The 21,726-nt window shown below is 58.3% G+C and overlaps 1 protein-coding gene across 1 annotated transcript in view; it reads left to right on the top strand.

The window, feature by feature from the left end:
* The first annotated feature begins 313 nt into the window (after positions 1-313).
* Positions 314-21,726, top strand: part of COL2A1 (collagen type II alpha 1 chain) — a 30,810-nt gene continuing 9,397 nt past the window's right edge. Inside the window, exons 1-34 of the mRNA XM_037135611.2 lie at positions 314-599; positions 4,615-4,821; positions 6,297-6,313; positions 6,520-6,552; positions 6,654-6,686; positions 6,784-6,837; positions 6,971-7,072; positions 7,988-8,065; positions 8,699-8,743; positions 8,838-8,891; positions 9,319-9,372; positions 10,141-10,194; positions 10,560-10,613; positions 10,750-10,803; positions 11,091-11,135; positions 11,629-11,682; positions 14,267-14,311; positions 14,999-15,052; positions 16,519-16,617; positions 16,919-16,963; positions 17,054-17,152; positions 17,332-17,385; positions 17,742-17,849; positions 18,229-18,282; positions 18,366-18,464; positions 18,624-18,677; positions 19,136-19,234; positions 19,619-19,672; positions 20,042-20,095; positions 20,439-20,492; positions 20,698-20,751; positions 20,947-20,991; positions 21,182-21,280; positions 21,476-21,583. Coding sequence (XP_036991506.1) covers positions 515-599; positions 4,615-4,821; positions 6,297-6,313; positions 6,520-6,552; positions 6,654-6,686; positions 6,784-6,837; positions 6,971-7,072; positions 7,988-8,065; positions 8,699-8,743; positions 8,838-8,891; positions 9,319-9,372; positions 10,141-10,194; positions 10,560-10,613; positions 10,750-10,803; positions 11,091-11,135; positions 11,629-11,682; positions 14,267-14,311; positions 14,999-15,052; positions 16,519-16,617; positions 16,919-16,963; positions 17,054-17,152; positions 17,332-17,385; positions 17,742-17,849; positions 18,229-18,282; positions 18,366-18,464; positions 18,624-18,677; positions 19,136-19,234; positions 19,619-19,672; positions 20,042-20,095; positions 20,439-20,492; positions 20,698-20,751; positions 20,947-20,991; positions 21,182-21,280; positions 21,476-21,583 — 2,301 coding nt within the window. The 5' untranslated portion in view covers positions 314-514. The remainder of the gene's footprint in view (positions 600-4,614; positions 4,822-6,296; positions 6,314-6,519; positions 6,553-6,653; positions 6,687-6,783; positions 6,838-6,970; positions 7,073-7,987; positions 8,066-8,698; positions 8,744-8,837; positions 8,892-9,318; positions 9,373-10,140; positions 10,195-10,559; positions 10,614-10,749; positions 10,804-11,090; positions 11,136-11,628; positions 11,683-14,266; positions 14,312-14,998; positions 15,053-16,518; positions 16,618-16,918; positions 16,964-17,053; positions 17,153-17,331; positions 17,386-17,741; positions 17,850-18,228; positions 18,283-18,365; positions 18,465-18,623; positions 18,678-19,135; positions 19,235-19,618; positions 19,673-20,041; positions 20,096-20,438; positions 20,493-20,697; positions 20,752-20,946; positions 20,992-21,181; positions 21,281-21,475; positions 21,584-21,726) is intronic.

Below are 21,726 nucleotides of genomic sequence, written 5' to 3'. Positions count from 1 at the left end.
CCGCCCCTCCGATCCGGGCAGAACTCCGAGGGGAGGGGCCGGAGGCCCCCCTCTCCGACTGTGGTCAGAGGGGGCAGCGCCGCAGCCCCCGGTGGGGGGGAAGGACCGGGGGCGACTCTGCGCCCCGCCCGATCAGGCCACTGGGCTCACTAGGGGTGGGGGGCGGGAAGGCGGGCTGGCAGAGAGGGGGGTTCGGCCCCTGCAGGTGCGGGCTCCGGCTGGGCCTGGGCGGGCTCCGGGGGCGGGGTCTCAGGTTACAGCCCCGCGGGGGGCCGGGGGCGGCCCGCGGTTTGGGCCAGTTTACCAGCCTCGAGTGGAGCCGGGCGCATATAACGGGCGCCGCGGCAGGGAGAAGACGCAGAGCGCTGCTGGGCTGCCGGGTCTCCTGCCTCCTCCTCCTCCTGCTCCAAGGGCTCCTGTATGAGGGCGCGGTAGAGACCCGGACCCACGCCGTGCTCTTGCCGCCTCGCTGCGCTCCGCTCGGGCCCGGCCCTGCCAGGCCCCGCGGTGAGCCATGATCCGCCTCGGGGCTCCCCAGATGCTGGTGCTGCTGACGCTGCTCGTCGCCGCTGTCCTTCGGTGTCACGGGCAGGATGTCCGTAAGTCGCCCACAGTCCCTGCCTGCCATCCTTCCGTGCTGTCCCTCCGCATCCTCTTACCCGGCGCTCAGCTGCTCTGGAGCCCGCGGGTCCGGGTTCCCGCGGCTTCTGAGGTCAGAGGGCACCAAGACTGGGGCGCAGGATAAGCGAGAGCTCACCGAGCGGAGTTCTGCAGGGCAGGGGCTCTCTCCGAGAGCCCTGGGGGGGGGGTCGTCACGGTTGGAGGCATTTGCAGGTCCCTCCGTGAGTAGAAATATTAAACCTGAAAAGTGTCGGATCGGAGAGGTTTGCGCACAGATGTAAGCGCGCTCTTTATCACCAGCTTTGATGATCAGGCGCACACGCTCACACACTTCTCGCCTGGCGGAAGCATTCTGAAGTCAGCAAAACAGGTCATGGCCCATCGTTCTTAGAAGCAGGAGAGAAAGAGTACTGGCGAAGGGGCGAGCACGCGCCAAGGGGTGGACTTCGCAGTCGTGTCCAGGGGTTGGTTGCTGCGGGGGAGGGGGGGGTCGGAGAGGAGGTAGACAAAGGAGATGCTCTGGCACTGGTGGGCTGAAATCCGAGGCCACAAAGAAAGGCTTCGGAGAGGCGCTCTGAGTCCTCAGCTTCTCTCGAGGTTCCCTCCCCCTCCCGGCGGGCCCTGCAGCAAGGTGCAGCCCTCGTTCGCGTCTCCGCTTTCCCCCTGAAACTTCCCGAGGCCAGGCCGTCTGAAAGGCGATAAGGTTCCACGCAGACCGTGCTTTTCGAACGCCCCGGAAAATAGCGCCCCCTCCCCGCGGTCTTCCCCGAACCCTCCGGAGATACTACCGCGAGTTGCTTTTCTGTTTGTGAAACTCACTCAGCCAGGCTTCGGGCCGTGTGCGTGTGTGTGTTTGGTCGATTGCTGCAACGATTTCATACGAATATGGTTAGAGATGGCAGTTTTACAATCCGGTCCAAAAGCGGTTCGGACCACCCGGTGCCATAGCCTCCTTCGGTAAAGTCCCGCTGTCTGGGATTATATTCAGGACAAACGAAGCCTGGAAAGTGTATTAGGTGGAGAGATTTTTTTTTTTTCCACGTGTTTGGGCACGTTTCCGACGGCTGGGATTCCAGCCCTGTCTTTGTATGTTACAGATTGTAAATCAATCGCAGGGCAAACTGTTTTGCGCGGGAGGGGGGAATCAAAGTCCTCAGTAGACGAGGCTCTACCCGGTCTCATCTGCCACCAGGCTGTCTCGGGAGGCGGTTTGGAGGGCCGAGGGCCCGGGAGGACTTTCCGGTCCCTTAGAGCCGCTGACCCGGGCGGGGGCAAGATTGGAGCCCGCGGCGCAGCCGCAGGGAGTCCGGGGCATGAGGTCCTGGCCCGGATGCCGCGCACTGCGCTAAATTGGCGGTGCGGTCCGGGGCACCTGCTGGAATACCTTGTGTCTAATAGTGGCTTCGGCTCAGACTGACTATACTTTTGTCCTTAAATTTACACGAACACACCCACGAAGCTGTTTTTCTCACTGACCTCTGCTTGAGTGCACAATGGAATTAGCTAGGTGACTGTAAAATAATTCCCAAATTCTCCACCTGGCATCGGAGGCGCTTGCTTAAGTGGCAGAGCTCTCTCATCGCCGCCGCTTTCCCGGGAGAGGGTGAATTCCAGAGTTTCTCGGGCCGGGCTCTTCCAGCCGTGGCTCCTCCTCCCCAGGGGCAGTGCGTCCGAGCCGCCGATTTTGCGCCCTGGGACGCCTCAGCCCACAACCCCATCCCGCGGGTCGGCGGACCTAAAACGAGACGCGGGGAAAGGCGCAGTCTGCGTAGCCTCCAGGAATGTCGGGGCTCGGGCTCGAGGGCCCCTCCTCCCCGTCTTTCCACGAGTTCGAGAAACTTACTGGCGGTGGCATCTCTGACCCACATCTGTATTTCACAGCCCTCCTCTCCGAAAGTGCCCCTCGGCTCCGGGAGAGACCTCAATCCTCCTTTGTGAGGCTTGTTTGCGTTGGGAGATTGGCAGCGATGGCTTCCAGATGGGGCTGAAACGCTGCCCGTATTTATTTAAGCTGGTTTCTCGCGGAGACCTGTGAATCGGGCTCTGTGTGCGCTCGAGAAAAGCCCCATTCATGAGAGGCGGGTCCGGTGGGTTCCCCCGGAGTCCCCGACGCCCTCCCCCACAATGCCCCCCTGTGCCCGCCCGCCGCCACCTCCCGGGCTCCAGCCCCGCGCAGTTCGGCGGCGGAGCGAAGCAGTTCCCCGAAAGAGGTGACTTTTTAATTGGCCTGCTACAAAGAACCACTTATACGGCTCTGCGTAATGAGCGGAACCCGATCGGGCGCGGCGGGATGCTATCGGCAGCCGTTTGGAACGGCAATTATGGTGGTGCTGGGCTCCTCCGTCCACACCTCGGGGATCCAGTTACGGAGCTGGCTCCTTTCTGGGGCAGTCATTTAATCCCACTTTGCGCCCTCCCAGTGTCTGTGGGCGAGCCCAGTCCAGAGCCGCGGCCTCGGTCACCCAGGCGCTCACACCCAGCGCCGCCGGGCCCCGCCCCCCCCCCCCCCGGAGAAATCCGATCTGCATTAGGGGGCACCTCCCTCTCGAAGCATTTCTCTCTCTCTCCACCCGTGGGCCCTTCGGGGGAGAGTGGACTCTTCCTTCGTCCGGACCTGAGACTGTTAACCTCTCCTCCGTCCCCTTCCCCTTGGCGGGCTTTCTGCACTTCCAGCAATTTTTAGCGGTGGGTGTGTCACGGAGACTTCGGTATATCCCGTGGGATTCCCTCCCCTCCCCGCGACGGCCTTGCGTAAGGGCTGAGTGGCTTTCTTCTAGTGGAAAAGAAAAAGAGAGAGAGAAAGGTTTATCTTTAGATTTTCAGAGTCTGCTTCAGGAGCCGGGGGCAGGCCCCGTTCTGTCTCCGCCCACCGGCTTGTGGCTCTTTCCTATTATTATTCATCCCCTGCAGTTGCCATTGCTTTGGGGGTTTTGATGAGAAAAACAGCGCTGGGCGCTCCCTAGCACGTGGTGCGGGCTCTTCAGCCCTTGGCGCGCCCTGAGCGCTCCTGTCAGCACAGGTTTCATTTGCAGGGTGGATTCCAGTCGGCAGGACGCCGTGGAAGGGACGAGTCCCTGCCATTCTTGGTCTGCATTCTCGGTGGAGGCCAGGCCGCTGCACTGGCTAATCCGGGCCCAGGCCCAGCATTCAAAGCCCCCTGCCCTGCAGGGTGTTGTCTTCAGACGGAGGCAGGCCCTCTCCAGGGAAGACTGGCACTGGAGGTCCGGGCTGGGGGCCCTTTGGCCCTGCTTGCCGCCCAAGGCGTCTTATTAGCCTGCGCGGGGTCCCAGTGTGTTGTTTGACTGGGCCTGTCCTCCTGTCCCAATTGGCCCGAATCCTAGTGCAGGTTGAAGAATGGGAGGAGACCCCGATTCTGAGAGCACCTTCTTCCAGCTGTCCCACCCCATATCCAGGAATGGAACCTGGCTGTGTACAGATTCTAATTTTTGTGGGTGGAATTTTCTACATGCTTTCTGAATCTTAGCTATCAGTGGTATTTAGCAAACCCAGTAATTCCTAGAGGAAGGCAGAGAAGAGCTCTCTGCTCCTGAGCTTGGGCAGGGTGGGGGGTGTCTCCCTTTGCTCCTCTGCTCTGTCTTTACAGTCCCTGCGTTCCCACTCAGGGTCTCAGCTCCTCCTGCTGTCACTCGAATTGCCCCTGGCCCCATGTCATCAGGGCTCCCTCAGGCTACAGGCACAAAGAAAATACTGTACAGTTAGTACAGCACCGCCCCCCACCCCCGTTCATTGCTGGGTCAGGATTTTCACTGGTGACTAGACAGCACAGTGCAATAAGTATGTTTTGAATACAAGGAAGAATGAATGATGTCTTAGAAGAATAGCTTTCAAGTTCTTTATGTTTGGGTGGCCCAAGTCCACATTCTTCAGCATTTGAATGTCAAGTTGACTGCAACCTCTTTCTCTTTTTCTCTTCTGACTCCCACCCCCTCCTGCCCTTTGCTCTCTGCCTCTCCTGCTCCACCCTTGGTGCAGAGAAGGCTGGCAGCTGTGTGCAGGATGGGCAGAGGTATAATGATAAGGATGTGTGGAAGCCCGAGCCCTGCCGGATCTGTGTCTGTGACACTGGGACTGTCCTCTGCGACGACATAATCTGTGAAGACATGAAAGACTGCCTCAGCCCCGAGACCCCCTTCGGAGAGTGCTGCCCCATCTGCTCAACTGACCTCGCCACTGCCAGTGGTTGTAATTTATTTATTTCCTGTTCCACATAAATAAATTACTTGCAGGTGCAGCAAATGCCCTCCCATGGATGCTGGCCACCTCTGCAGAGCAGAGGCGCTGGCTATTCATGGGACCCCAGCAGCTGAGGCTGAAAGGAAAGGCCACCTCTCACTTGCAGGTTGAAACCGAGTGAGCCTAAAACACTAGAGGGGCCCTTCCTCACCTAACACCGCTGAAACTCATGCTTCCCTGACACAGGGACGCAGAGCTGGGCTTCCACAAAGGGCCCTCTTTGAAACCATCCCTGCAAATTAGTAGAGCCACAGTGGAGATGGAATACTCTGTCTGGCCAAACCACAGATAATTCCTCCTCTGTGACCCACACCTTGTCTTCTCCTTAGAAGACCTCCAAAGGTGGTGGTCTTCAGTGAGGAGAAGCCTCTGCTGGCTAGTGAGAGAGAGGACAGGCTCCCTCTTTGAGATGGGGGACATGGATGGCAGTTTTCTTTTGTTTCTCTCTCTCCTGGAATTGACTGCCGATTAAGAACCACATTAATAAGAGGAGCTGGGCTCCGGGAGTCCTGGCGGTGGAGGGTGGAGATGGGGCTGGGACAGTGTCCGCGCCTGCACTCCGCCGGGCAGGTATCAGCGCCCAGCGAGAATCAGTGCTGGCGATGACATGTGTGCTGGTGACCTCCCCGGCACTCAAACTCTTGCCCTGTCTCCCTGCAGGGTGAATGGGGACCCCTGTCTAGGCCGCCTGGGTGGCCAAACTGTTCCTTCCTGTTCAAGTAGAGAAGAAGTTGGAAGGGGAGTGAGAGGTTGCCTTTCCTTACCACTTCATCACCGCTTGGGGGCTGCTTGGGGAAGCTGCTTTTAGGGTCCAGTTCCCGGATCAATTCTGAGGGGGCCTCTGAGTGCAGTGTTGGTTGCTGTTACTGTTGCTGCTACAAAGGGCAAGGGGTCACTGGTTTGGGGTGGCACTGGCTGCAATGACCTTTATAACTCCTATGCTCTGCTTTTTTTTTTTCTTCTGTGCTTGCTTCAAGGAGACCCAGCTTGAATGTAAGACCTTTTTTTACTACCTAACTTTTTCTGGGAGGGAATGGGCTGCAGGAAGAGCTTCCTGCCCTGCGGGGGAAAGAAGAGGCGGAACCTCCTGCCAGCTTTTGGTGCTTTCTTGGTGGCTGATTAGACCACGGGCGCTTGGTTTCCTCTTCCCACTGGCTCTGCTCCTTCGTTTGCACACTGGCTGCGTTTTGAATAACAAAATCTGGGCTGTCTCTGTCCCTCACGGGATCTCAGCAACCCCAGGGCCCCGGTGACTCTAACACCCCAACAGAGGGCTCAGTGAGTAACAACAGGGGGCTGTCTCTGTCCCCGGTTGTGTCCCTCGTGTCCCGTTTCGGGTGTGATCCCTTTAGGTGAGGAGAACTTGCACTTCCCCAGCTCACAAATCTTACATTCTCCTTCTGTGTTTTATCTACTTGCAGGGCAGCCAGGACCAAAGGTGAGAGATTTTTTTCTTTTACTTTTGCCTTGATAGTTCCTTCTTCTGAAGCAATGCTACGCTCATTCAGCCAGTCCTTTTTTTAGATGTCAGTAGGGGTCTGTTTCCGGGGTGGGGGCCTTGAGGCAGGGGCTGCTGGGCAGGATTTTGTGTTCGGGGCCTGGTGGGCTTGCTCTGCTCCATCCTGAGACTGTGTCATGTTCCAGGGACAGAAAGGAGAACCTGGAGACATCAAGGATGTAAGTAAATATCATTCTCACACCATGTTGCTTCTATAGCTAAGTGGGTTGTTTTCCTGTGGCCCCTCTAATGTGCTGTTTTCTATGGGTCTGTCTCTCAGATTGTAGGACCCAAAGGACCCCCTGGGCCTCAGGTAAGAAAGGGAGAAAATCTTTCCTCTCCCACTTCCTCGGCTTACGGATTGGCAGGCCCCTGGTCTTGCTGCCACCTCAACATTTCCTCACCTCCAGGGGCCTGCAGGTGAACAAGGACCCAGAGGTGATCGTGGTGACAAAGGTGAAAAAGTGAGTAGAGAAACAGCGCTGCCCGACCCCTAAGGCCCCCCGCTCGCCTGACCCCCACTGCAGGGGCCACCGGTAGACAGGTGGTTCTGGCATTAACACTGCTTCACACGCGCCTTGTTCCCTTCCTTCCAAGGGAGCCCCCGGACCTCGTGGCAGAGATGGAGAGCCTGGGACCCCTGGAAATCCTGGCCCCCCTGGCCCTCCTGGCCCCCCTGGTCCCCCTGGCCTTGGTGGAGTAAGTATCCTTATGTCCCCTTTCTTCAAGACGTCCCTCCAGAAATGTGGTTTCTAAATTGCTGCTCACACAGACCTGGCCGGCTCCCAGGCCCGCCAGCAGTGTGCACACAGCCTGTCCGTGGGCCTCTCCCCCAGGCCTGTCATTTAGTGGGACCACATATTAGGCATGAGACTGTGGCACTGAGGGTTGTCTTTTTTCAAGTCACTGGGTTTCTGCAAAGAAAGTCTTCAGTTACCTGGCACCCTGGCGTCTGTACTGTGTGGTCAGTCCTCGGGAGTGGGAGTGGGGGTTGGCGTTGGGGGAGAGGATGACTGGGCACTTGTAGTTCCCTGGAAGAAGAGTGACCACTGTCCTTGGAAGACATTTATTCTTGGACCTTGCCAAGTACATTCCAAGCAACTATTCATTCTCATGAAAGAGCCCCACTGAGTAAAGGTGTGTGGCTAAAGGCGTTTTTGGAATCCAACCAATCAACAAATTATATTATTGCCCAGTTTTTGCAGGTTTGCCATTTTGACGGCTGCTGTGTTTTAAATTTTTAAACTTTAAGCTCACAGACGCCTACTACATCCCTTGCTAAAATATTTCAAGATTGTTGAGTTTAGTCTTTTGCTGAGCATTAAAGTCTTTGAGGGGGGAACCCCCACCTTTGAAAGTGAAATGCAGGTAACCGATACTCTTCCAAATAACACTTAGTTTTCCAGGGAAATTATTATGCCACTGTCATCTGATAACACATTTCCAAAACTATATTTTCAGGAATCATTGGTAATTCTGATCAATGTGAGGTTAAGCTCCAACAATTAGAGTTTATCTAAATAGAGTTCTTTCTGTCTGGATAGAGCGTGCCCAGCCAAGCGGGAAAAACCTAGAGCTTGAGAAAGCGCCTAATGTTGTTGGGTTTATTTGCAGAACTTCGCTGCCCAGATGGCTGGAGGATTTGATGAGAAGGCTGGTGGCGCCCAGATGGGCGTGATGCAGGGACCAATGGTAAGACAAGACACCAGCTCTTTGCAGCCAGAATGGAAGGGAGGGGTCCTCCGCAGCGGCAGAGACTCTGACAACCTCACATCACGGATAATTGCTTAGGGCAGCTCTTCTCCATCAGTTATGTAACCTTCCCATTTACTAGCCCAAAGCATTTGGTTCTTAATGGCCGTGGATGCCAGTTTTAATGATGCGCTGGAGCGACTAAGAAGAATGAGGATGGAGAGGTGCATATAGGCCGGTCTGTTAGAAGGCCAGTTGCTATTGCTTTTGGAATGAGAACTGAAGAATGCAGACAGCAGCCACCGCTCTCCAGTATCCACAAGACTTCCAGCAGGAAATCTCAGCCCTGCAGCTCTGACTTGGCACAGGCTAAATGAAACTCAGACTTTAGTAAACATGGCTGCTGTCCAGGAGAAAGCAAGGCCAGCTTCTCTGTCCAAATGGTGCCTATAAATATAAATAGGCTTTTGCGTGGGGAGTGGGAAATGAGAAGGAGCAGCCGCTGCAGGCCCCCTACCCACAGAGTGGCTCCTTGTCCTTTGTCTCGGCGGCTGCTGCTGGGAGGTGGTGGCGCTCTGGAGGCCGCCGAGGAAGCACACCCAGTGAACTTCCTCATCTTCTGTCCCTGTGCAGGGCCCCATGGGACCGCGAGGACCACCAGGCCCTGCTGGTGCTCCCGTAAGTATTGGGTCTTTTCTTCTTGGCAACAGTGCAGCTGCTTTCAAGCTGTCTGTCAGTTTGTGGGGCTCAACCTTGTGTTCTTACTTTGTAGGGCCCTCAAGGATTTCAAGGCAACCCTGGTGAACCGGGGGAACCCGGTGTGTCTGTGAGTACCAGCGCGGGCCCTGCCCCTGCCCCTCCAGGATGTGCCACCCAGACCCTGGTCCTGTCCCACCACCCACACACGCCGCCTGGGCTTCCCCACGGCGGAGGGCCCAGAGGAGATCCAGATGCTGCTTCGTAGCCTTGGGGGAGCCCCGACAGAGAACCAAGGGTGCCGGGGACCACCGGGAACTCTGCCGTAACTGTCCCTTTTCCGGTCTGTCCCTGGCCCATGCTGTCTGCTGCTTCCCACTGTGCTCTGCTCTGGACCTGGACTCTCTCTTAGCACAGAACAGGGTTGCTTCGCCTTCCTTCCTTAGAGGAGAACTAGCTTCAAAAACAATCCCCCAAACAAAACTACAGTCTTAAAGCTGTCTGCTGATTTGGTGTCTTCCCCCTTCAACCATCTCTTAAACTATTTTCCTTTGTAGGGTCCCATGGGTCCCCGTGGCCCTCCAGGCCCCCCTGGAAAACCTGGTGACGATGTGAGTATACACGAGTAGTCACAGGAGTGGCTGCCTCTGTGGCAGGGCTTGAGGGGAGTCGCGCCAGGGCCCTGACTGGCTCGCCGCCCCCCCACCCCGGGTGGAGGCGTCTGAAAGGGCAACACCCGCGGTCTGTGATGTGGACCCTCTGTGCTGTCCATCTTCCCCCTTACGGCTTAGCTTGCACATGCCCTGGGGACCACATAGACTCATTGGGGAGGGAAATAATTAAAACACCATTAGCTCCAAGAAGGGAAATTGAGAAATGAGAGAAGGGAGAGGGAGAACACCAGGGGAAAAGATACAGAGAAGAAAAAACAAAGAAAGAAACAGTCAGCAATCCAACATTATCTTAATTGTAAATGAGTTAGGAAAAGCTTGGCCTGAGTCAGGGTGTCTGCAAAGGATGCAAACGAAGCGAAGGGACAAGAGAGGGCACTCAGGCTATTCCTAGGGGAGGCATTGGACAGTCCGAGTCTCCCCGGGGTGAGGGAGCGTGAGCCCTGTCAGCAGAGCTCCGGGGAGCAGAGAGATCGCCCAACAGGAGAAGTGGGGGCTGGTGGGGGCGGAGGAGCTGGCCCACCCAACATGTAGCTGTCCCAAAGATACTCTGTGACCCAGGAAAGGCATTTAGGGAAGTCTGGAATGCGAAGGAGGTGAGGAGAGGAGTGAGTAGTGGGCAGAGGCGTGGAGGACCGAGGGCGGTCTGGAGAGTGCCAGTCATGCGCAGAGTCTGCGGAGGAAGCTGAGGCCAGCTCTCTCCCACAGGGCGAAGCTGGAAAGCCTGGAAAACCTGGTGAAAGAGGCCCCCCAGGCCCTCAGGTAAAGCCCCACCTTTCCCAGCCTCAAACGTCCCTTTTCGCTCCTCCAGTTCAGTTAGCTCACTTCTAAAACAAAATCCCAACAGACCCCACATGTACCATAACGGCATCTGATGACCGAGTTATAATCCTAACACAGGTTCCCCTGAGGAGGCCGGGCAGTTCTTGTTTCTACCCAGTTTGTGTAAAGTGGGGTGAGGCAGGGTGAGGGGGGTTCTGGGATCTACTAAAAGAACTGTCCAAGTGCTGGGCTTCTCCACGGCTCCCTGGCGCTTAGGGAGCTGGCTCCAAAGGCTGTTAGCGGCTCAGGCAGCCTTTACTGGGCTCTTCTGCTCTGGGCCCTGACATCTCCTCTTTGGGTTTCAGGGTGCTCGCGGCTTCCCGGGAACCCCAGGCCTTCCTGGTGTCAAAGGTCACAGAGTAAGTATCTTGGGTAAGGGTGTTAGAAGGAAGGGGTTGTCCACCCGGGGGAGAGAAAAGCTTTTGGAGACACATGCATTTCTTCCTCTCTGGGTTTCTCAGAAGCGTGATTGATGTTTCTTCTCTTGCCCCCTAGGGTTACCCAGGCCTGGATGGTGCTAAGGGTGAAGCAGGTGCTCCGGGTGTGAAGGTGAGGACCAGAACGCACTCTGGGGCAGGGGACAGAGGGAGGTGTGGGAGTCTTTTCAAGAGGATGCTGTTGAGCTTGGTGGAGTCAGGATGTCGGAACAGCTTTGGTTGGAAAGAGCCAGTCCTGTGTCCTGATAGGTGAAGAGGGCTCAGGGAGTTGTCCCTCACAGGACTGGTGTCGGTGGTGTCAGTCCTGGCTTAGATGACCAGAACTTTCAGCTTTTCGGTGGGAGTTTTCTGGGGCAGGCAGTGGGGTCCCAGTCACTAACCACGTGCATCTTTTCCCAGGGAGAGAGCGGTTCCCCCGGTGAGAATGGCTCTCCAGGCCCGATGGTGAGTGCGAGCGCCCCCTGCAGGGCCTCCAGACAGCCTTCGCGCACCTCCTGCAGCCTGGGAGGTGGCTCCTCCAACAACGCCAGTGCTTCCTTAGTGCAAAGTAGCTATCCAGTGTTGTGGACTGATCTCCAGCAGGAGCACAAGGCAAAATGTATCAATCAGATGATTTGGTCAGGGCTTCCGCCCACGTTTCCTTGAAATAGCCCTAACACACTTTACGTGTGTTTGAATTTTAAGAAATTCTGTTTATTCGCAACACTTCGGGGAGCTCATTTATTGCAAGAGGCAAGATGAGCCTGTAACCAGGATGCCGATCAGTAACAGCGTCCGTGCGCTCTTCCTGGGCAGCAAACCTCCTGTGCTCTGCCGCCTGCACGCTGCCTCCCCTGGGGAGGGGGAGGGAGGTCCAGGAAGGGCCGGGAGGCGAAACTGATGGCTCGGAGTGTTGTTGAGACAACCTACATTCATGCTGTCCTGGTATGTGTTCCAGGGTCCCCGTGGTCTGCCTGGTGAGAGAGGACGGACTGGCCCTGCAGGAGCCGTGGTGAGTAATTGGCAAGGCCAAAAGCCACCGTTTGCCCACCACTCTTTAGAGTGTACAAGGCACTTTCACATAAGGTTATTTCACTTGACTCACAAAACAGCCCCATGAGGGCCAGAGAGCACCGTCATCCCACAGGGTTTGCTCAGAGGCTGCTGCAAATTCCCAGGCTGGGTCTGTTCAGTCGGAGGACGGGTGGGCTGGGGGCGGGTGGGTGGTGAGGGCATGACCCTCTCCTACCCAGTCTGGATTATTCAGGTAGTCCCCTCAACAGCACCTACCCACTCCCTAGTCAATCCAGTTTGAATGTATGGGCAGACTTCAGTTGGCTACAGTAGGGTGCTACTCTCTGTTCTCGGTTGACTCCGATGATGCCCTAGAAAATGTAACAGCCCAGTGTATCTGACTGGGCCTTGGTGTGTGACCCTGTTGCTGCCGTTATGACGATATGGTACCTCCAGAAAGGGCACTTTCTAGGAGGAATGCTTCATATGCCTTGTCTCGTTTAATCCTCCCTCAGATTCTTTTATTCTCCCCATTCTAGAGAAGAAGAAACTGAGGCATAGAAAGGTTAATAGCTTAAGACAAACAATGCTTGGCAGCATCAGCCTTTGGTGGCCTCTCGTTAATGTGGGAAATAAAAAGCGAGGGGATCTGCAACCGATGGCAGGTGCAGGTGCTTAGCTCTGGTCCCTGGCAATAGCGAGCCCTGGGAGGCGCTTGGTGGTCAGGCAAGGGAAGCGATGAGAGCCATGGTAAAGGAAGATTATGCCGTCTGTTGGTTTCAGGCCCCAGCCACCCACGCAGCAGGGCCCCTCCTCCCGGGTGCTTGCGGGCTGGCCAAAGTCAATCAGCTTCACTCAGTTGTGCTGCTTCCCAGATAATGTATCTTTTTGGCAGAAATTGTTCTCAAAAGCAGATCAGTGAAGTAACAAGCAGCCTCGACCCCCGTTTGTCACCCAGAGCTGCTGAAGTGCCTTGTCCCAGGGTCACTTTTTGTGAGGGGATTAGAGAGTGAGCGCTGAGCCTGCCAAGAAACACTTCTGTGTCTTCGGATTAGCAGGACCTGGCTTGCGGTTTTTTGGCCAGGCCCAGAGCCACGATGGCTGCCCCCGTGTGGGACAGAGATGAGCTGCATCCCCTGCCCTGGGGTCCCTCCTTCCTGGGCACACTGGGCCCCGTTTCCTGGCCCACGGTAGTCCCCACGGCAGTCAGGCTGGCAGGGTGTGCGTGGGAGTTAGCATGGAAGGTTGACAACGCTGCATAGTTCCAAGTGCAGGCCGGGTGTCAAGGCTGGGCCAGGGACTAGGCTGGCTTGGCCTCTGCCTGCTGTGTTACGCTCCCCCTCCTGCCCTTGGGCCAGACTGTGCCCTCCCCCCAGGCTCACTGCAGGGAGAGGCTCGGATGCCACCCCAGCTCTGGCCTCTCCGAGCAGCACTGCAGCGCCCCTTTGCTCATGCCCAGCTGGGCCTCTCCCTGGGCCGAGCCCTGGAGGGAGGGCATCGTGGAGCTTCCCGAAGCAGCCGGGCCGTCCCAGAAGGGGCTCCGGCCAATGCTGAGGCTCTATGTTCCCCCTGACATTCTTTCGCTGAGTCTTCTCTTGCTTTCCTGTTTAATGCCAGTCTGGAAAGTCTCAGTTGGGAGAAGTGGACCGTAGCCAGGAAGAAGATTTGAGTCTTATTTAAAACATGAGCTCCCCCTAAAGCATCCTTCCTCCTCAGCTTCCGTGGAGAGACACAGGCAGGCAGATGGGAAAGGTTGCCTTCTGGCCTCCTCCGGCCCCCTGCCGAGCACCAGCTGCCAGGCCCAGCTCACCCTAGCCTCTTGGTTCCTGGGGTTCAGGGACAAGCTCCCGGGGCCCTTGAGGGAGAAACTGAGGGGTGCTCACCACAAATCTCGGGAGAAAACCTCGAAGTGCAAGTCCTCTAGAGAAAGAGCCCTGCCTTTCTGTGTAAGGGAGTCTCAGGAGCACGAGCTCAGATGTGGTCCTTGGGCTGGGCTGGGTGCCCCGCCCCCATCCTGGAGCCCCTTCCTGGGCTGGAGGCAGGCATCCTGCAGCACCTCTGTTTTCCTCAGGAGCCGGTTGCCAGGGAGGGGCCGGGGTGCAGAGGCAGCCTGGAGTTCATCAAGGGGAGGCCTTGACCAAGCCCTGGAAGTCTTCCGGCTGCGAGCGGGCGGGACCTGGTCAAGATTGCTTCTTGGCTATTTGATTTTCCTTTGGCCCAATCCTCTGAGTCTTTAAATGATAACTTGGCCTTGAAGTTGGAGATATTTGAGATCTATACTGAAGTTTAAGGAACGACGAAATAGTTGGAGAACTACCCAAGCTTTATTTGAGCTGAGAATGAGCTCTCTGAAGGCCCCGAGTTCCCATGCAGGCGGGCGCCATGGAGGGGCACTGGGGCCCCTCCCTCCCTCGGAGCTGCCCCCAGCTCCCGCCCAGGTCCCACTGCACCAGCCTCAGGCTCAGCCCTGGGACCCCCTGGGCACAGTGCCACCCACAGTTCTGTGAGGCTGACTGCGGGCAGGGAGTGGCTGGACGCCTGGGCCCTTCTCACAATAACTGCTCCCTTCTCCTTGCTCACAGGGTGCCCGGGGCAACGACGGTCAACCAGGCCCCGCAGGGCCTCCGGTAAGTGTTTCATCTGCCGCCAGTTTGGTCTTGAGGCCCAGCCCGCAGCCCAGTGCAGCCCCAGTGTTGGTTCCGTGTGAGCGGAGGGTGCTCAGGCTCCTACTGGAAGGGAGGAGGAGTCGTTTTTCAGTAGCCTGAGCTTGTCGATAACGAGCTTTAAAGGGATGGTTTGCTTCTCTCGTCCACCGTTTCTGCAGTGTTTTGAGGAGGGGTAGGTAGAGAGGGAGCTGGAAGAAGCACCTGCCTCTCTCCTTGTGTGTCGTCTTGCTTTGCCTTCTGGAGCCAGGCCTGAGGACACAGGCAGTGGGGACAGTTTTTGTCCAGGGACTTTAGCCACAATGCATGTGGAGCCAAATCAGTACAGAGGTGGGAAGGGCCTTGGCTGGTGTGGCTCAGTGGACTGAGCGTAGCCTGCAGATGGAAAGGTCACTGGTTCAATTCCTGGTCAGGGCACATGCCTGGGTTGCAGGCCAGGTCCCCAGTTGGGAGTATGTGAGAGGCAACCTCACACTGATGTTTCTCTCCCTTGCTTTCTCCCTCACTTCCCCTCTCTCTAATAAATAAAATCTTTATTAAAAATCTGGGAGAAGTGGGGAGGAATGTGAGGTGTGTGCATGGCTCCCTCGGGGGTCTGCAGAGATTCTTCCCAGAATGGCATTCACCTCTGTGCCCCCTTGCTTCCTCCAGGGTCCCGTGGGTCCTGCTGGCGGTCCTGGCTTCCCTGGGGCTCCCGGTGCCAAGGTGAGTGCCCTGGTGGGCAAGTCAGGAACCCCTTTCCCTCATAACCTTTGCTGACTAGCCCCTGGACGACGCCCCTGCCTTCTGAGGAATGTCTCCCACCCCCACCTGCCGCTGCTCTCCGAGGAGAGGAGCCGGGCATTTTGCAGAGTCACCACCAGGAAGGGAAAGGGAGATGGAAAGATAAAGAGCTAGGGTACTACAGTTACAGCTTCAGAGAAAGATGGGGAGACACCGGAGACCTGAGGGCAGCAGACCAGGAGAGGAAGGAGAGAGGACAAAGCTCAGCCAGCTTTGGACCCAGGAGGAGCTGGAGGGAAGTGGGCGGGGGCGGGGGCAGTTCCACGCTTCCTCTCCACTGCTTCCTCTGGGCGCTTGGCTCTGCCAGGCCCTGTTAATTGAGTTCTTCCCAGGATTAATAGAGGCCAGTGGCAGGCCAGCCAGGGCAGGGAATGGCCCCGTGGCCCAGGAGGGATTCCAATGCGCAAGTCCCTGGGAATTCTCTCCTGTCACTGCCAGGAGATGAATAAGAAGCCTCCGTGTGGTCACTGGCATCAGGTTGCTTTTCCTCTCCCGGGGGTTTCCATGGCAACCAGACAGTGTCTGAGGCCCTGGGAGCCGGGTGAAGGAGACTCATTGTGAAGAGGGACAGTGGAAGGTGAGGGGGCCTGACTTTTAGAAAATAATAATTACAAAAGTGAGCAAGAATGTTCTGAGAAGAAACCTGAGGAGATTCTGCCTGTCCCCAGGGTCAGCGGTCCTCCCCAGGGACTCTGCCATCGAGAGAGCCCAGATCTCAGCCAGTTGCAACTTTCAGGAAAAAATGAAAGAAAAAACAGAGGCCCCTGGGAGGGGGGTGCGGGCTGCCAGAAGCCCAGGAGAATTCAACTCGTCAGAGCTGGAAAAAGTAGAGTGGGGAGTGGGGCACCAGTCCTACCCTGTGTTTGCCCTGCTTTCTAGCTCCGTCCTAATGGGCCTGGCCCAGAGCCTGGGGCGGCAGTGTTCGCTCCTCGGCCAGGTCCCAGTGGGGTGGTGTCCCAAGTTGAGGTGGCCAGGGGCCTCCACGTCCTCAAAAAGTGAGAAAAATAGGTAGAAAAAGGGAACTAGAGGTGCCTGCCCTCTCTGCCACCCACCCATCGTCCCACCACACCGCAAGGCAGGACCCTACACAGGCTTCCCACGGGTGCTGTGAGAACAACACTGTACGGTGCCCGTGACTGTGGTGTGTGACCGCATTTGCTTGTGGTGGTTCACGGTATCTCGGGGAGATGGAGACAGAGAGGCAGGGGGAGGAAGTCACCAGGTCAGCGAGCTTGGTCAGATGGCCCCGCATGCTTACAGGCACGAAGGATGTACAGGCGTGACTCCGCTTTTTGGTGCATTCACACAGCTGGCCCTAAACTGTTGCTGGTCCTCAGAAGGTCCCTGTCTCTTCATCTCCTCATTCCATCCCTTCCTGCCTCTTCCAGGGTGAAGCTGGTCCCACTGGTGCTCGTGGTCCCGAAGGCGCTCAAGGTCCTCGCGGTGAACCTGGCACTCCTGGGTCCCCGGGGCCGGCTGGTGCCTCTGTAAGTGCAGCTCATTTGTCCTGAATGGTCTGTGCCCCTGGCAGTCTGGACCCTGTGCTTAGCGCTGAGGGAGGCGGAGCCCCAGGCGTCTCACTTCCATTCTGACCTGGTGCCTGCTCCCTGCCCCGTCTCCACACACTGCCTCCCTCTGCCCCCAGCCTGTCCTCCAAGCAGTCAGCAGGCTGGTGCCTGGAAAGGGCAGCTGTCGGCCCTGCCGCTGGATCCTGCGGCTGGGAGAGTTGGGAGGGCTGGGGTTTATCCTTTGCTGCTTGTTTGATAATGACTTTGCCACCTTTTCCAGGGTAACCCCGGAACAGACGGAATTCCTGGAGCCAAAGGGTCTGCTGTGAGTGTGCCCTTCGGACTCGGCTCCTCCGGGCGGGGTTGGGCGTCTCTCACACCCGCTCCTGACGTCCTCTCCCTCTCACAATGACAGGGTGCTCCTGGCATCGCGGGTGCTCCCGGATTCCCTGGACCACGTGGTCCTCCCGGCCCTCAAGGTGCAACCGGTCCTTTGGGCCCGAAAGGTCAGACGGTAAGAGCCCGGAGTGAGCGACAGGTTGCACCGACGTCCTGGAGTCGGCCCCGCCCTCCCTTCTTCCCGAGCTCACACTCACGTCCTCTGGGTTCCTGGGGTTCCTGGGGTTCCTGGGGATGGGGGCAGGGTGCGCTGAGAGAGCCCAGTGTGAGGACCCGCCTGTCTCTTTTGTCAAGGGCGAGCCTGGTATTGCTGGCTTCAAAGGCGAACAAGGCCCCAAGGGAGAACCTGTGAGTATCTGCCCATCAGCCCCTGTCTTTCCACGCTGCCCCTCTCTCTGGGCCCAGGGCCATGCCCCCACCCACTGCCCACAGTCTCTGTAGCCCCAGCCCCTCATCAGGGACCTCCAAGGTTTCGCCCAGAGAAGGGGATGGAACAGGCTTGAGAAGATGGTGCAGCTTTGGCTCTCATCTTTGGCTTGACCAATCTGAACAGCTTTAACTTCACACCCTCTCTCCCCACTGGGCCACTCTGCTCTTCCATGGCAGGTCCTTTACGACCTCCCTTCCACTTCCTCCATGTGCTGGTCAGTGCTTGCACGGGGCTGGGCGAGGGCTCATCTGTCTGTCTTTGTGTTGGTTCTCAGGGCCCTGCAGGCCCCCAAGGAGCCCCTGGTCCTGCTGGTGAAGAAGGCAAAAGAGGTGCCCGTGGAGAGCCTGGTGGTGCTGGGCCCATTGGTCCCCCTGGAGAAAGAGTAAGTGGGCTAGGGGTCCCTGCTTTCACTGCTTGTGGCCTCCAGCTGGAAATCAAGTCCCCGTGGCTCTGTTCTTGCCAAGCGACGTGGCCTTCTGGGTACCGGGGTCCTGTTTCCTCCACCTGCCCCCGTGGGATAGGGCTCCCTTCTCCTGATCTGTGCCCCCACCCCCAGGGCGACGGGACACAGTTCGAGCTCCTTCCCAGACAGGTGGAGACAGGCCTGAGAAGTTAATCTTCCAGAATCCTGCGGGCTACAGCTACTGTTCCACAGAAGCTGTGGTTGGTGGGACGGACCCCCAGAGCCTGGCTAGGCTCTCTGCGGCCACACTGGATCAGGGCCATTCAATGCCCTGCCTTCCCTCCCCACTTCTTCCTAGGGCGCTCCTGGCAACCGCGGTTTCCCTGGTCAGGATGGTCTGGCAGGTCCCAAGGTGAGTTGGGGAAGAGGCTGGGGTCCCTTCCTGTATCCTTAGTCCAGTGGCCTCCCACCGACTGCCTGCCTCCTCTTGTACAGGGAGCCCCTGGAGAGCGAGGGCCCAGTGGCCTGGCCGGCCCCAAGGGAGCCAACGGTGACCCTGGCCGGCCCGGAGAGCCTGGCCTTCCTGGAGCCCGGGTAAGTATGGGTCTGCTTTTGCCTTTGGCTTCTGATTCTGAGCAGACCTCTGTGCCCTTCCCCTTCCCCACCTTTCCCTTCCACCCAGTGCTGCCAGGGTTGGGAGGTCCTGGGACCTGCTCTGACACCCATCTTCCTCTTTCTCTCTCCTGAACAAAGGGTCTCACTGGCCGCCCTGGTGATGCTGGTCCTCAAGGCAAAATCGGTCCTTCTGTAAGTCCATCGTCTGGTTTGCTGGGAGGGGCTGGGGGTACCCTTCGGGAAGCAGGTGGGAAGAGAGACAGGAGTTTGGGTGGAGACAGCCTGTGAATTTTGACAGCTGGGGAGGGGGCCGATGGTCAGTTCTGGGGTCAGGTGTGGCCTGGGCAGTGTCTGTGAGCTCTGAAAATGTTGCCACAACTGTGCATTTGGGCCTTTCCTTGAGGGCAGACAAAGCCCAGTATGCACTTTAAGAAGCAAAACTAAGCTACACAGTGCCTTGTCACCACGGGGTCTGTGTGTGTGGCTCGCGTGTGCGGGCTGCCGGGTGCAGCCTGGGTCACTCACTCACTGTGTATGGCGGTGCCCGGGCCGGTGCCGGCCACATAGTAGGCACTCAGTAGGTGTTGGATGGACAGATGTGGTCAGTGTGGTCAGAGTGTCTGTTCTGAGAATGGTTTCCTCTCTTCCAGGGAGCCCCTGGTGAAGACGGTCGCCCTGGGCCTCCAGGTCCTCAGGGGGCTCGCGGGCAGCCTGGCGTCATGGGTTTCCCTGGCCCCAAAGGTGCCAACGTAAGTAACAGTCTGCCCTCCCATGTCCTGCCGCTTGGCACCACCTCCCTCCCTGGGGAGAGGGCTGGCTCCTGAATCCAGTTAACCACAGGGCAGTGTGATGGGGTCCCTGGTGCCATGGGGAGCCCATGCCTTCATGTCCTGCAGCAGGGCATGTGGTCTGGGAAGCCCAGGCCTCCTTAGAGCCTTGAGACTCCTCAGCCGTGACGCTGTCTCATGGGGCAGTGCTCGCGGTTCGTGCCTCTGAGCGGGAGGGAGGTGCCGATTCTCGGTGTTGGCCTTTGCTGTGCGCCAGGCCCCACGCCCCAGTGTCCCCAGCCTGCCCTACCCACCACTCCCACCGAAGTTTTCCACCTCACGGTCCTGCCCTCTCCTCTCCTCCAGGGTGAGCCTGGGAAAGCTGGTGAGAAAGGACTGCCCGGTGCTCCTGGCCTGAGAGTGAGTTCCTGCCCCTCTGCTGTGTCTTGGTGCTGGCTGGACGTCCACCGGTCAGGGGTCCCCCTGCAGCATGCTCCTGGGGTCACTGGTTAGCGGCACAGCTTCCCAGGGCTGAGCCCATCTGGTCTGGGCCCTTTGGGAGCCCACACAAGGGGACTCCGGTTGCTATCAGTCAGCAGCTCAGGAAGACCCCTGTATTGAGAAAACAGGGGCCTGGGAAGGGAGGGCAGGGAAGGGGTGCACGTGGAGTTCAGTGCGGGATAGTGGAGCTCTGGAAGCCCTAGGCCACAGAGTGTGTCTGCCCGGTGCTGGGGTCTGCAGAACGGAGGGAGTATGAGTCATGACATCACCCTTTCCTCTCCCTTCTAGGGTCTTCCTGGCAAAGATGGAGAGACAGGTGCTGCAGGCCCCCCTGGACCTGCTGTAAGTACCTGCCCAGCCTCTCTAGGTGGTCCTGTGGGCAGGGGCTTGGTCGGGTGGTGGCTGGGGCGCCTCAGGCCTGCTGGGTAATGGAACTGACAGATGAGGACCTGGGCTGGCCCAGGACATAAGACCCGCCCTGAGCCAAGGGGAGGTCTCCCGCCCCGGGGAGGCGGTGTGGGCCCTGCCCCAGTGATGACTGGTGGGAGTACAGGCAAATGCACCTTGCTGGGGCTGTGCAGGACAGTGTCTGTCTCGCCCTCCTGGGGCCGCCCCCCAGGGCCTCTGGCTGAGGCTCTCCGGTGCTCTGGAGCGCCGGCTCAGCCTACCTTTGTTTCCTCTGCAGGGACCTGCTGGTGAGCGAGGCGAGCAGGGTGCTCCTGGGCCATCTGGGTTCCAGGTAGGCAGCTGAACCAGGCTTTCTCCGCAGTCCCCTCCTGGCCTCATGCTCAGCAGGCACCGTGGGTGGAGGGCCCGCCCCCTCAAAGGGGGCCAGGGGGTTGAGGTTTCTCTGCACCCCTAGTCCCAGCCCTGTGCCAGGTCTCCTTGAAGGGTAGGGGCAGAAAACTCACCTCTTTGCTAATGCTTGTCACTTTGGCTTTTAGGGACTTCCTGGCCCACCCGGTCCCCCAGGTGAAGGTGGAAAACCAGGAGACCAGGTGAGTATGGGCCTCTTTGAATCTGCCTGTTCAGATGGGCAACCTCCTCTGATGCCCAGGCAACACGGGCGGGAGGCGTTCCATAAGGCCCCGGGTGTCCGGGACTGAACCCCAGCTCTCCAGGAGGGAGGGATGCTCAGCCAGGGCTCGGACAGAAAAGCCCTCAGTGTTTCACACGTGCTTCTTGTTCTCTAGGGTGTTCCTGGTGAAGCTGGTGCCCCTGGCCTCGTGGGCCCCAGAGTGAGTGTCCCGGTAGCCATTCCCGCCGGTGTCCCTGGGCCTGGCCTCACCCTGCACAGCTCTGCCAGCGCCCCCAGCAGTACAGCCGCCTTGGGTCCTGGGCTTCCCCTCCGCCCCCCACTTCCCTGCTTCTCCCTGGGCCTCCACCCCGTCTCTTATGCCTGACTGCTCCTTGGTGTCTTTGCCACAGGGTGAACGAGGCTTCCCAGGTGAACGTGGCTCTCCTGGTGCCCAGGGCCTCCAGGGGGCCCGGGGTCTCCCCGGCACTCCTGGCACTGATGGCCCCAAAGTAAGTGAGGCCAGTCCGCTGGCTGGGGTCCTCTGGGCTGGCCTGGGAGGCTTGCTGCAGGGGAAGAAGGGGAAGAGGAAGGAGTGAACGATGAAACAGAAAAGTGTGGACAGAGGAAGAGAAGGAAAGGGGCCATGGGCCCTGGAGTCCTGGAGGAGGTGCTGCGCACCACAGACTTCTTTCACTCTTCCCCAGGGTGCATCTGGCCCAGCTGGCCCCCCTGGGGCTCAGGGCCCTCCAGGTCTGCAGGGCATGCCCGGTGAGAGGGGAGCAGCTGGTATTTCTGGGCCCAAGGGAGACAGGGTAAGTGCCAGGCTGATGTGCCTCCCCAAAGCCACCCTTTCCTGCGCCCCCACATCCAGTCCCTCTCCCAGGCACCTGTGGCTGAGGCCCCTGCTAGCTGTCTTGAGGAACTTGGAGATGCCTTCCAAAGTCTCTGTTTGCCT

Source organism: Artibeus jamaicensis, unplaced genomic scaffold (genome assembly GCF_021234435.1).
Source record: "Artibeus jamaicensis isolate MK-2021 breed Jamaican fruit bat unplaced genomic scaffold, CSHL_Jam_final contig_233, whole genome shotgun sequence".
NCBI classification, from domain to species: Eukaryota; Metazoa; Chordata; class Mammalia; order Chiroptera; family Phyllostomidae; genus Artibeus; species Artibeus jamaicensis.
The sequence above is the reverse complement of the archived record's forward strand: the minus strand, read 5'-3'. Positions and strand labels throughout refer to the sequence as shown.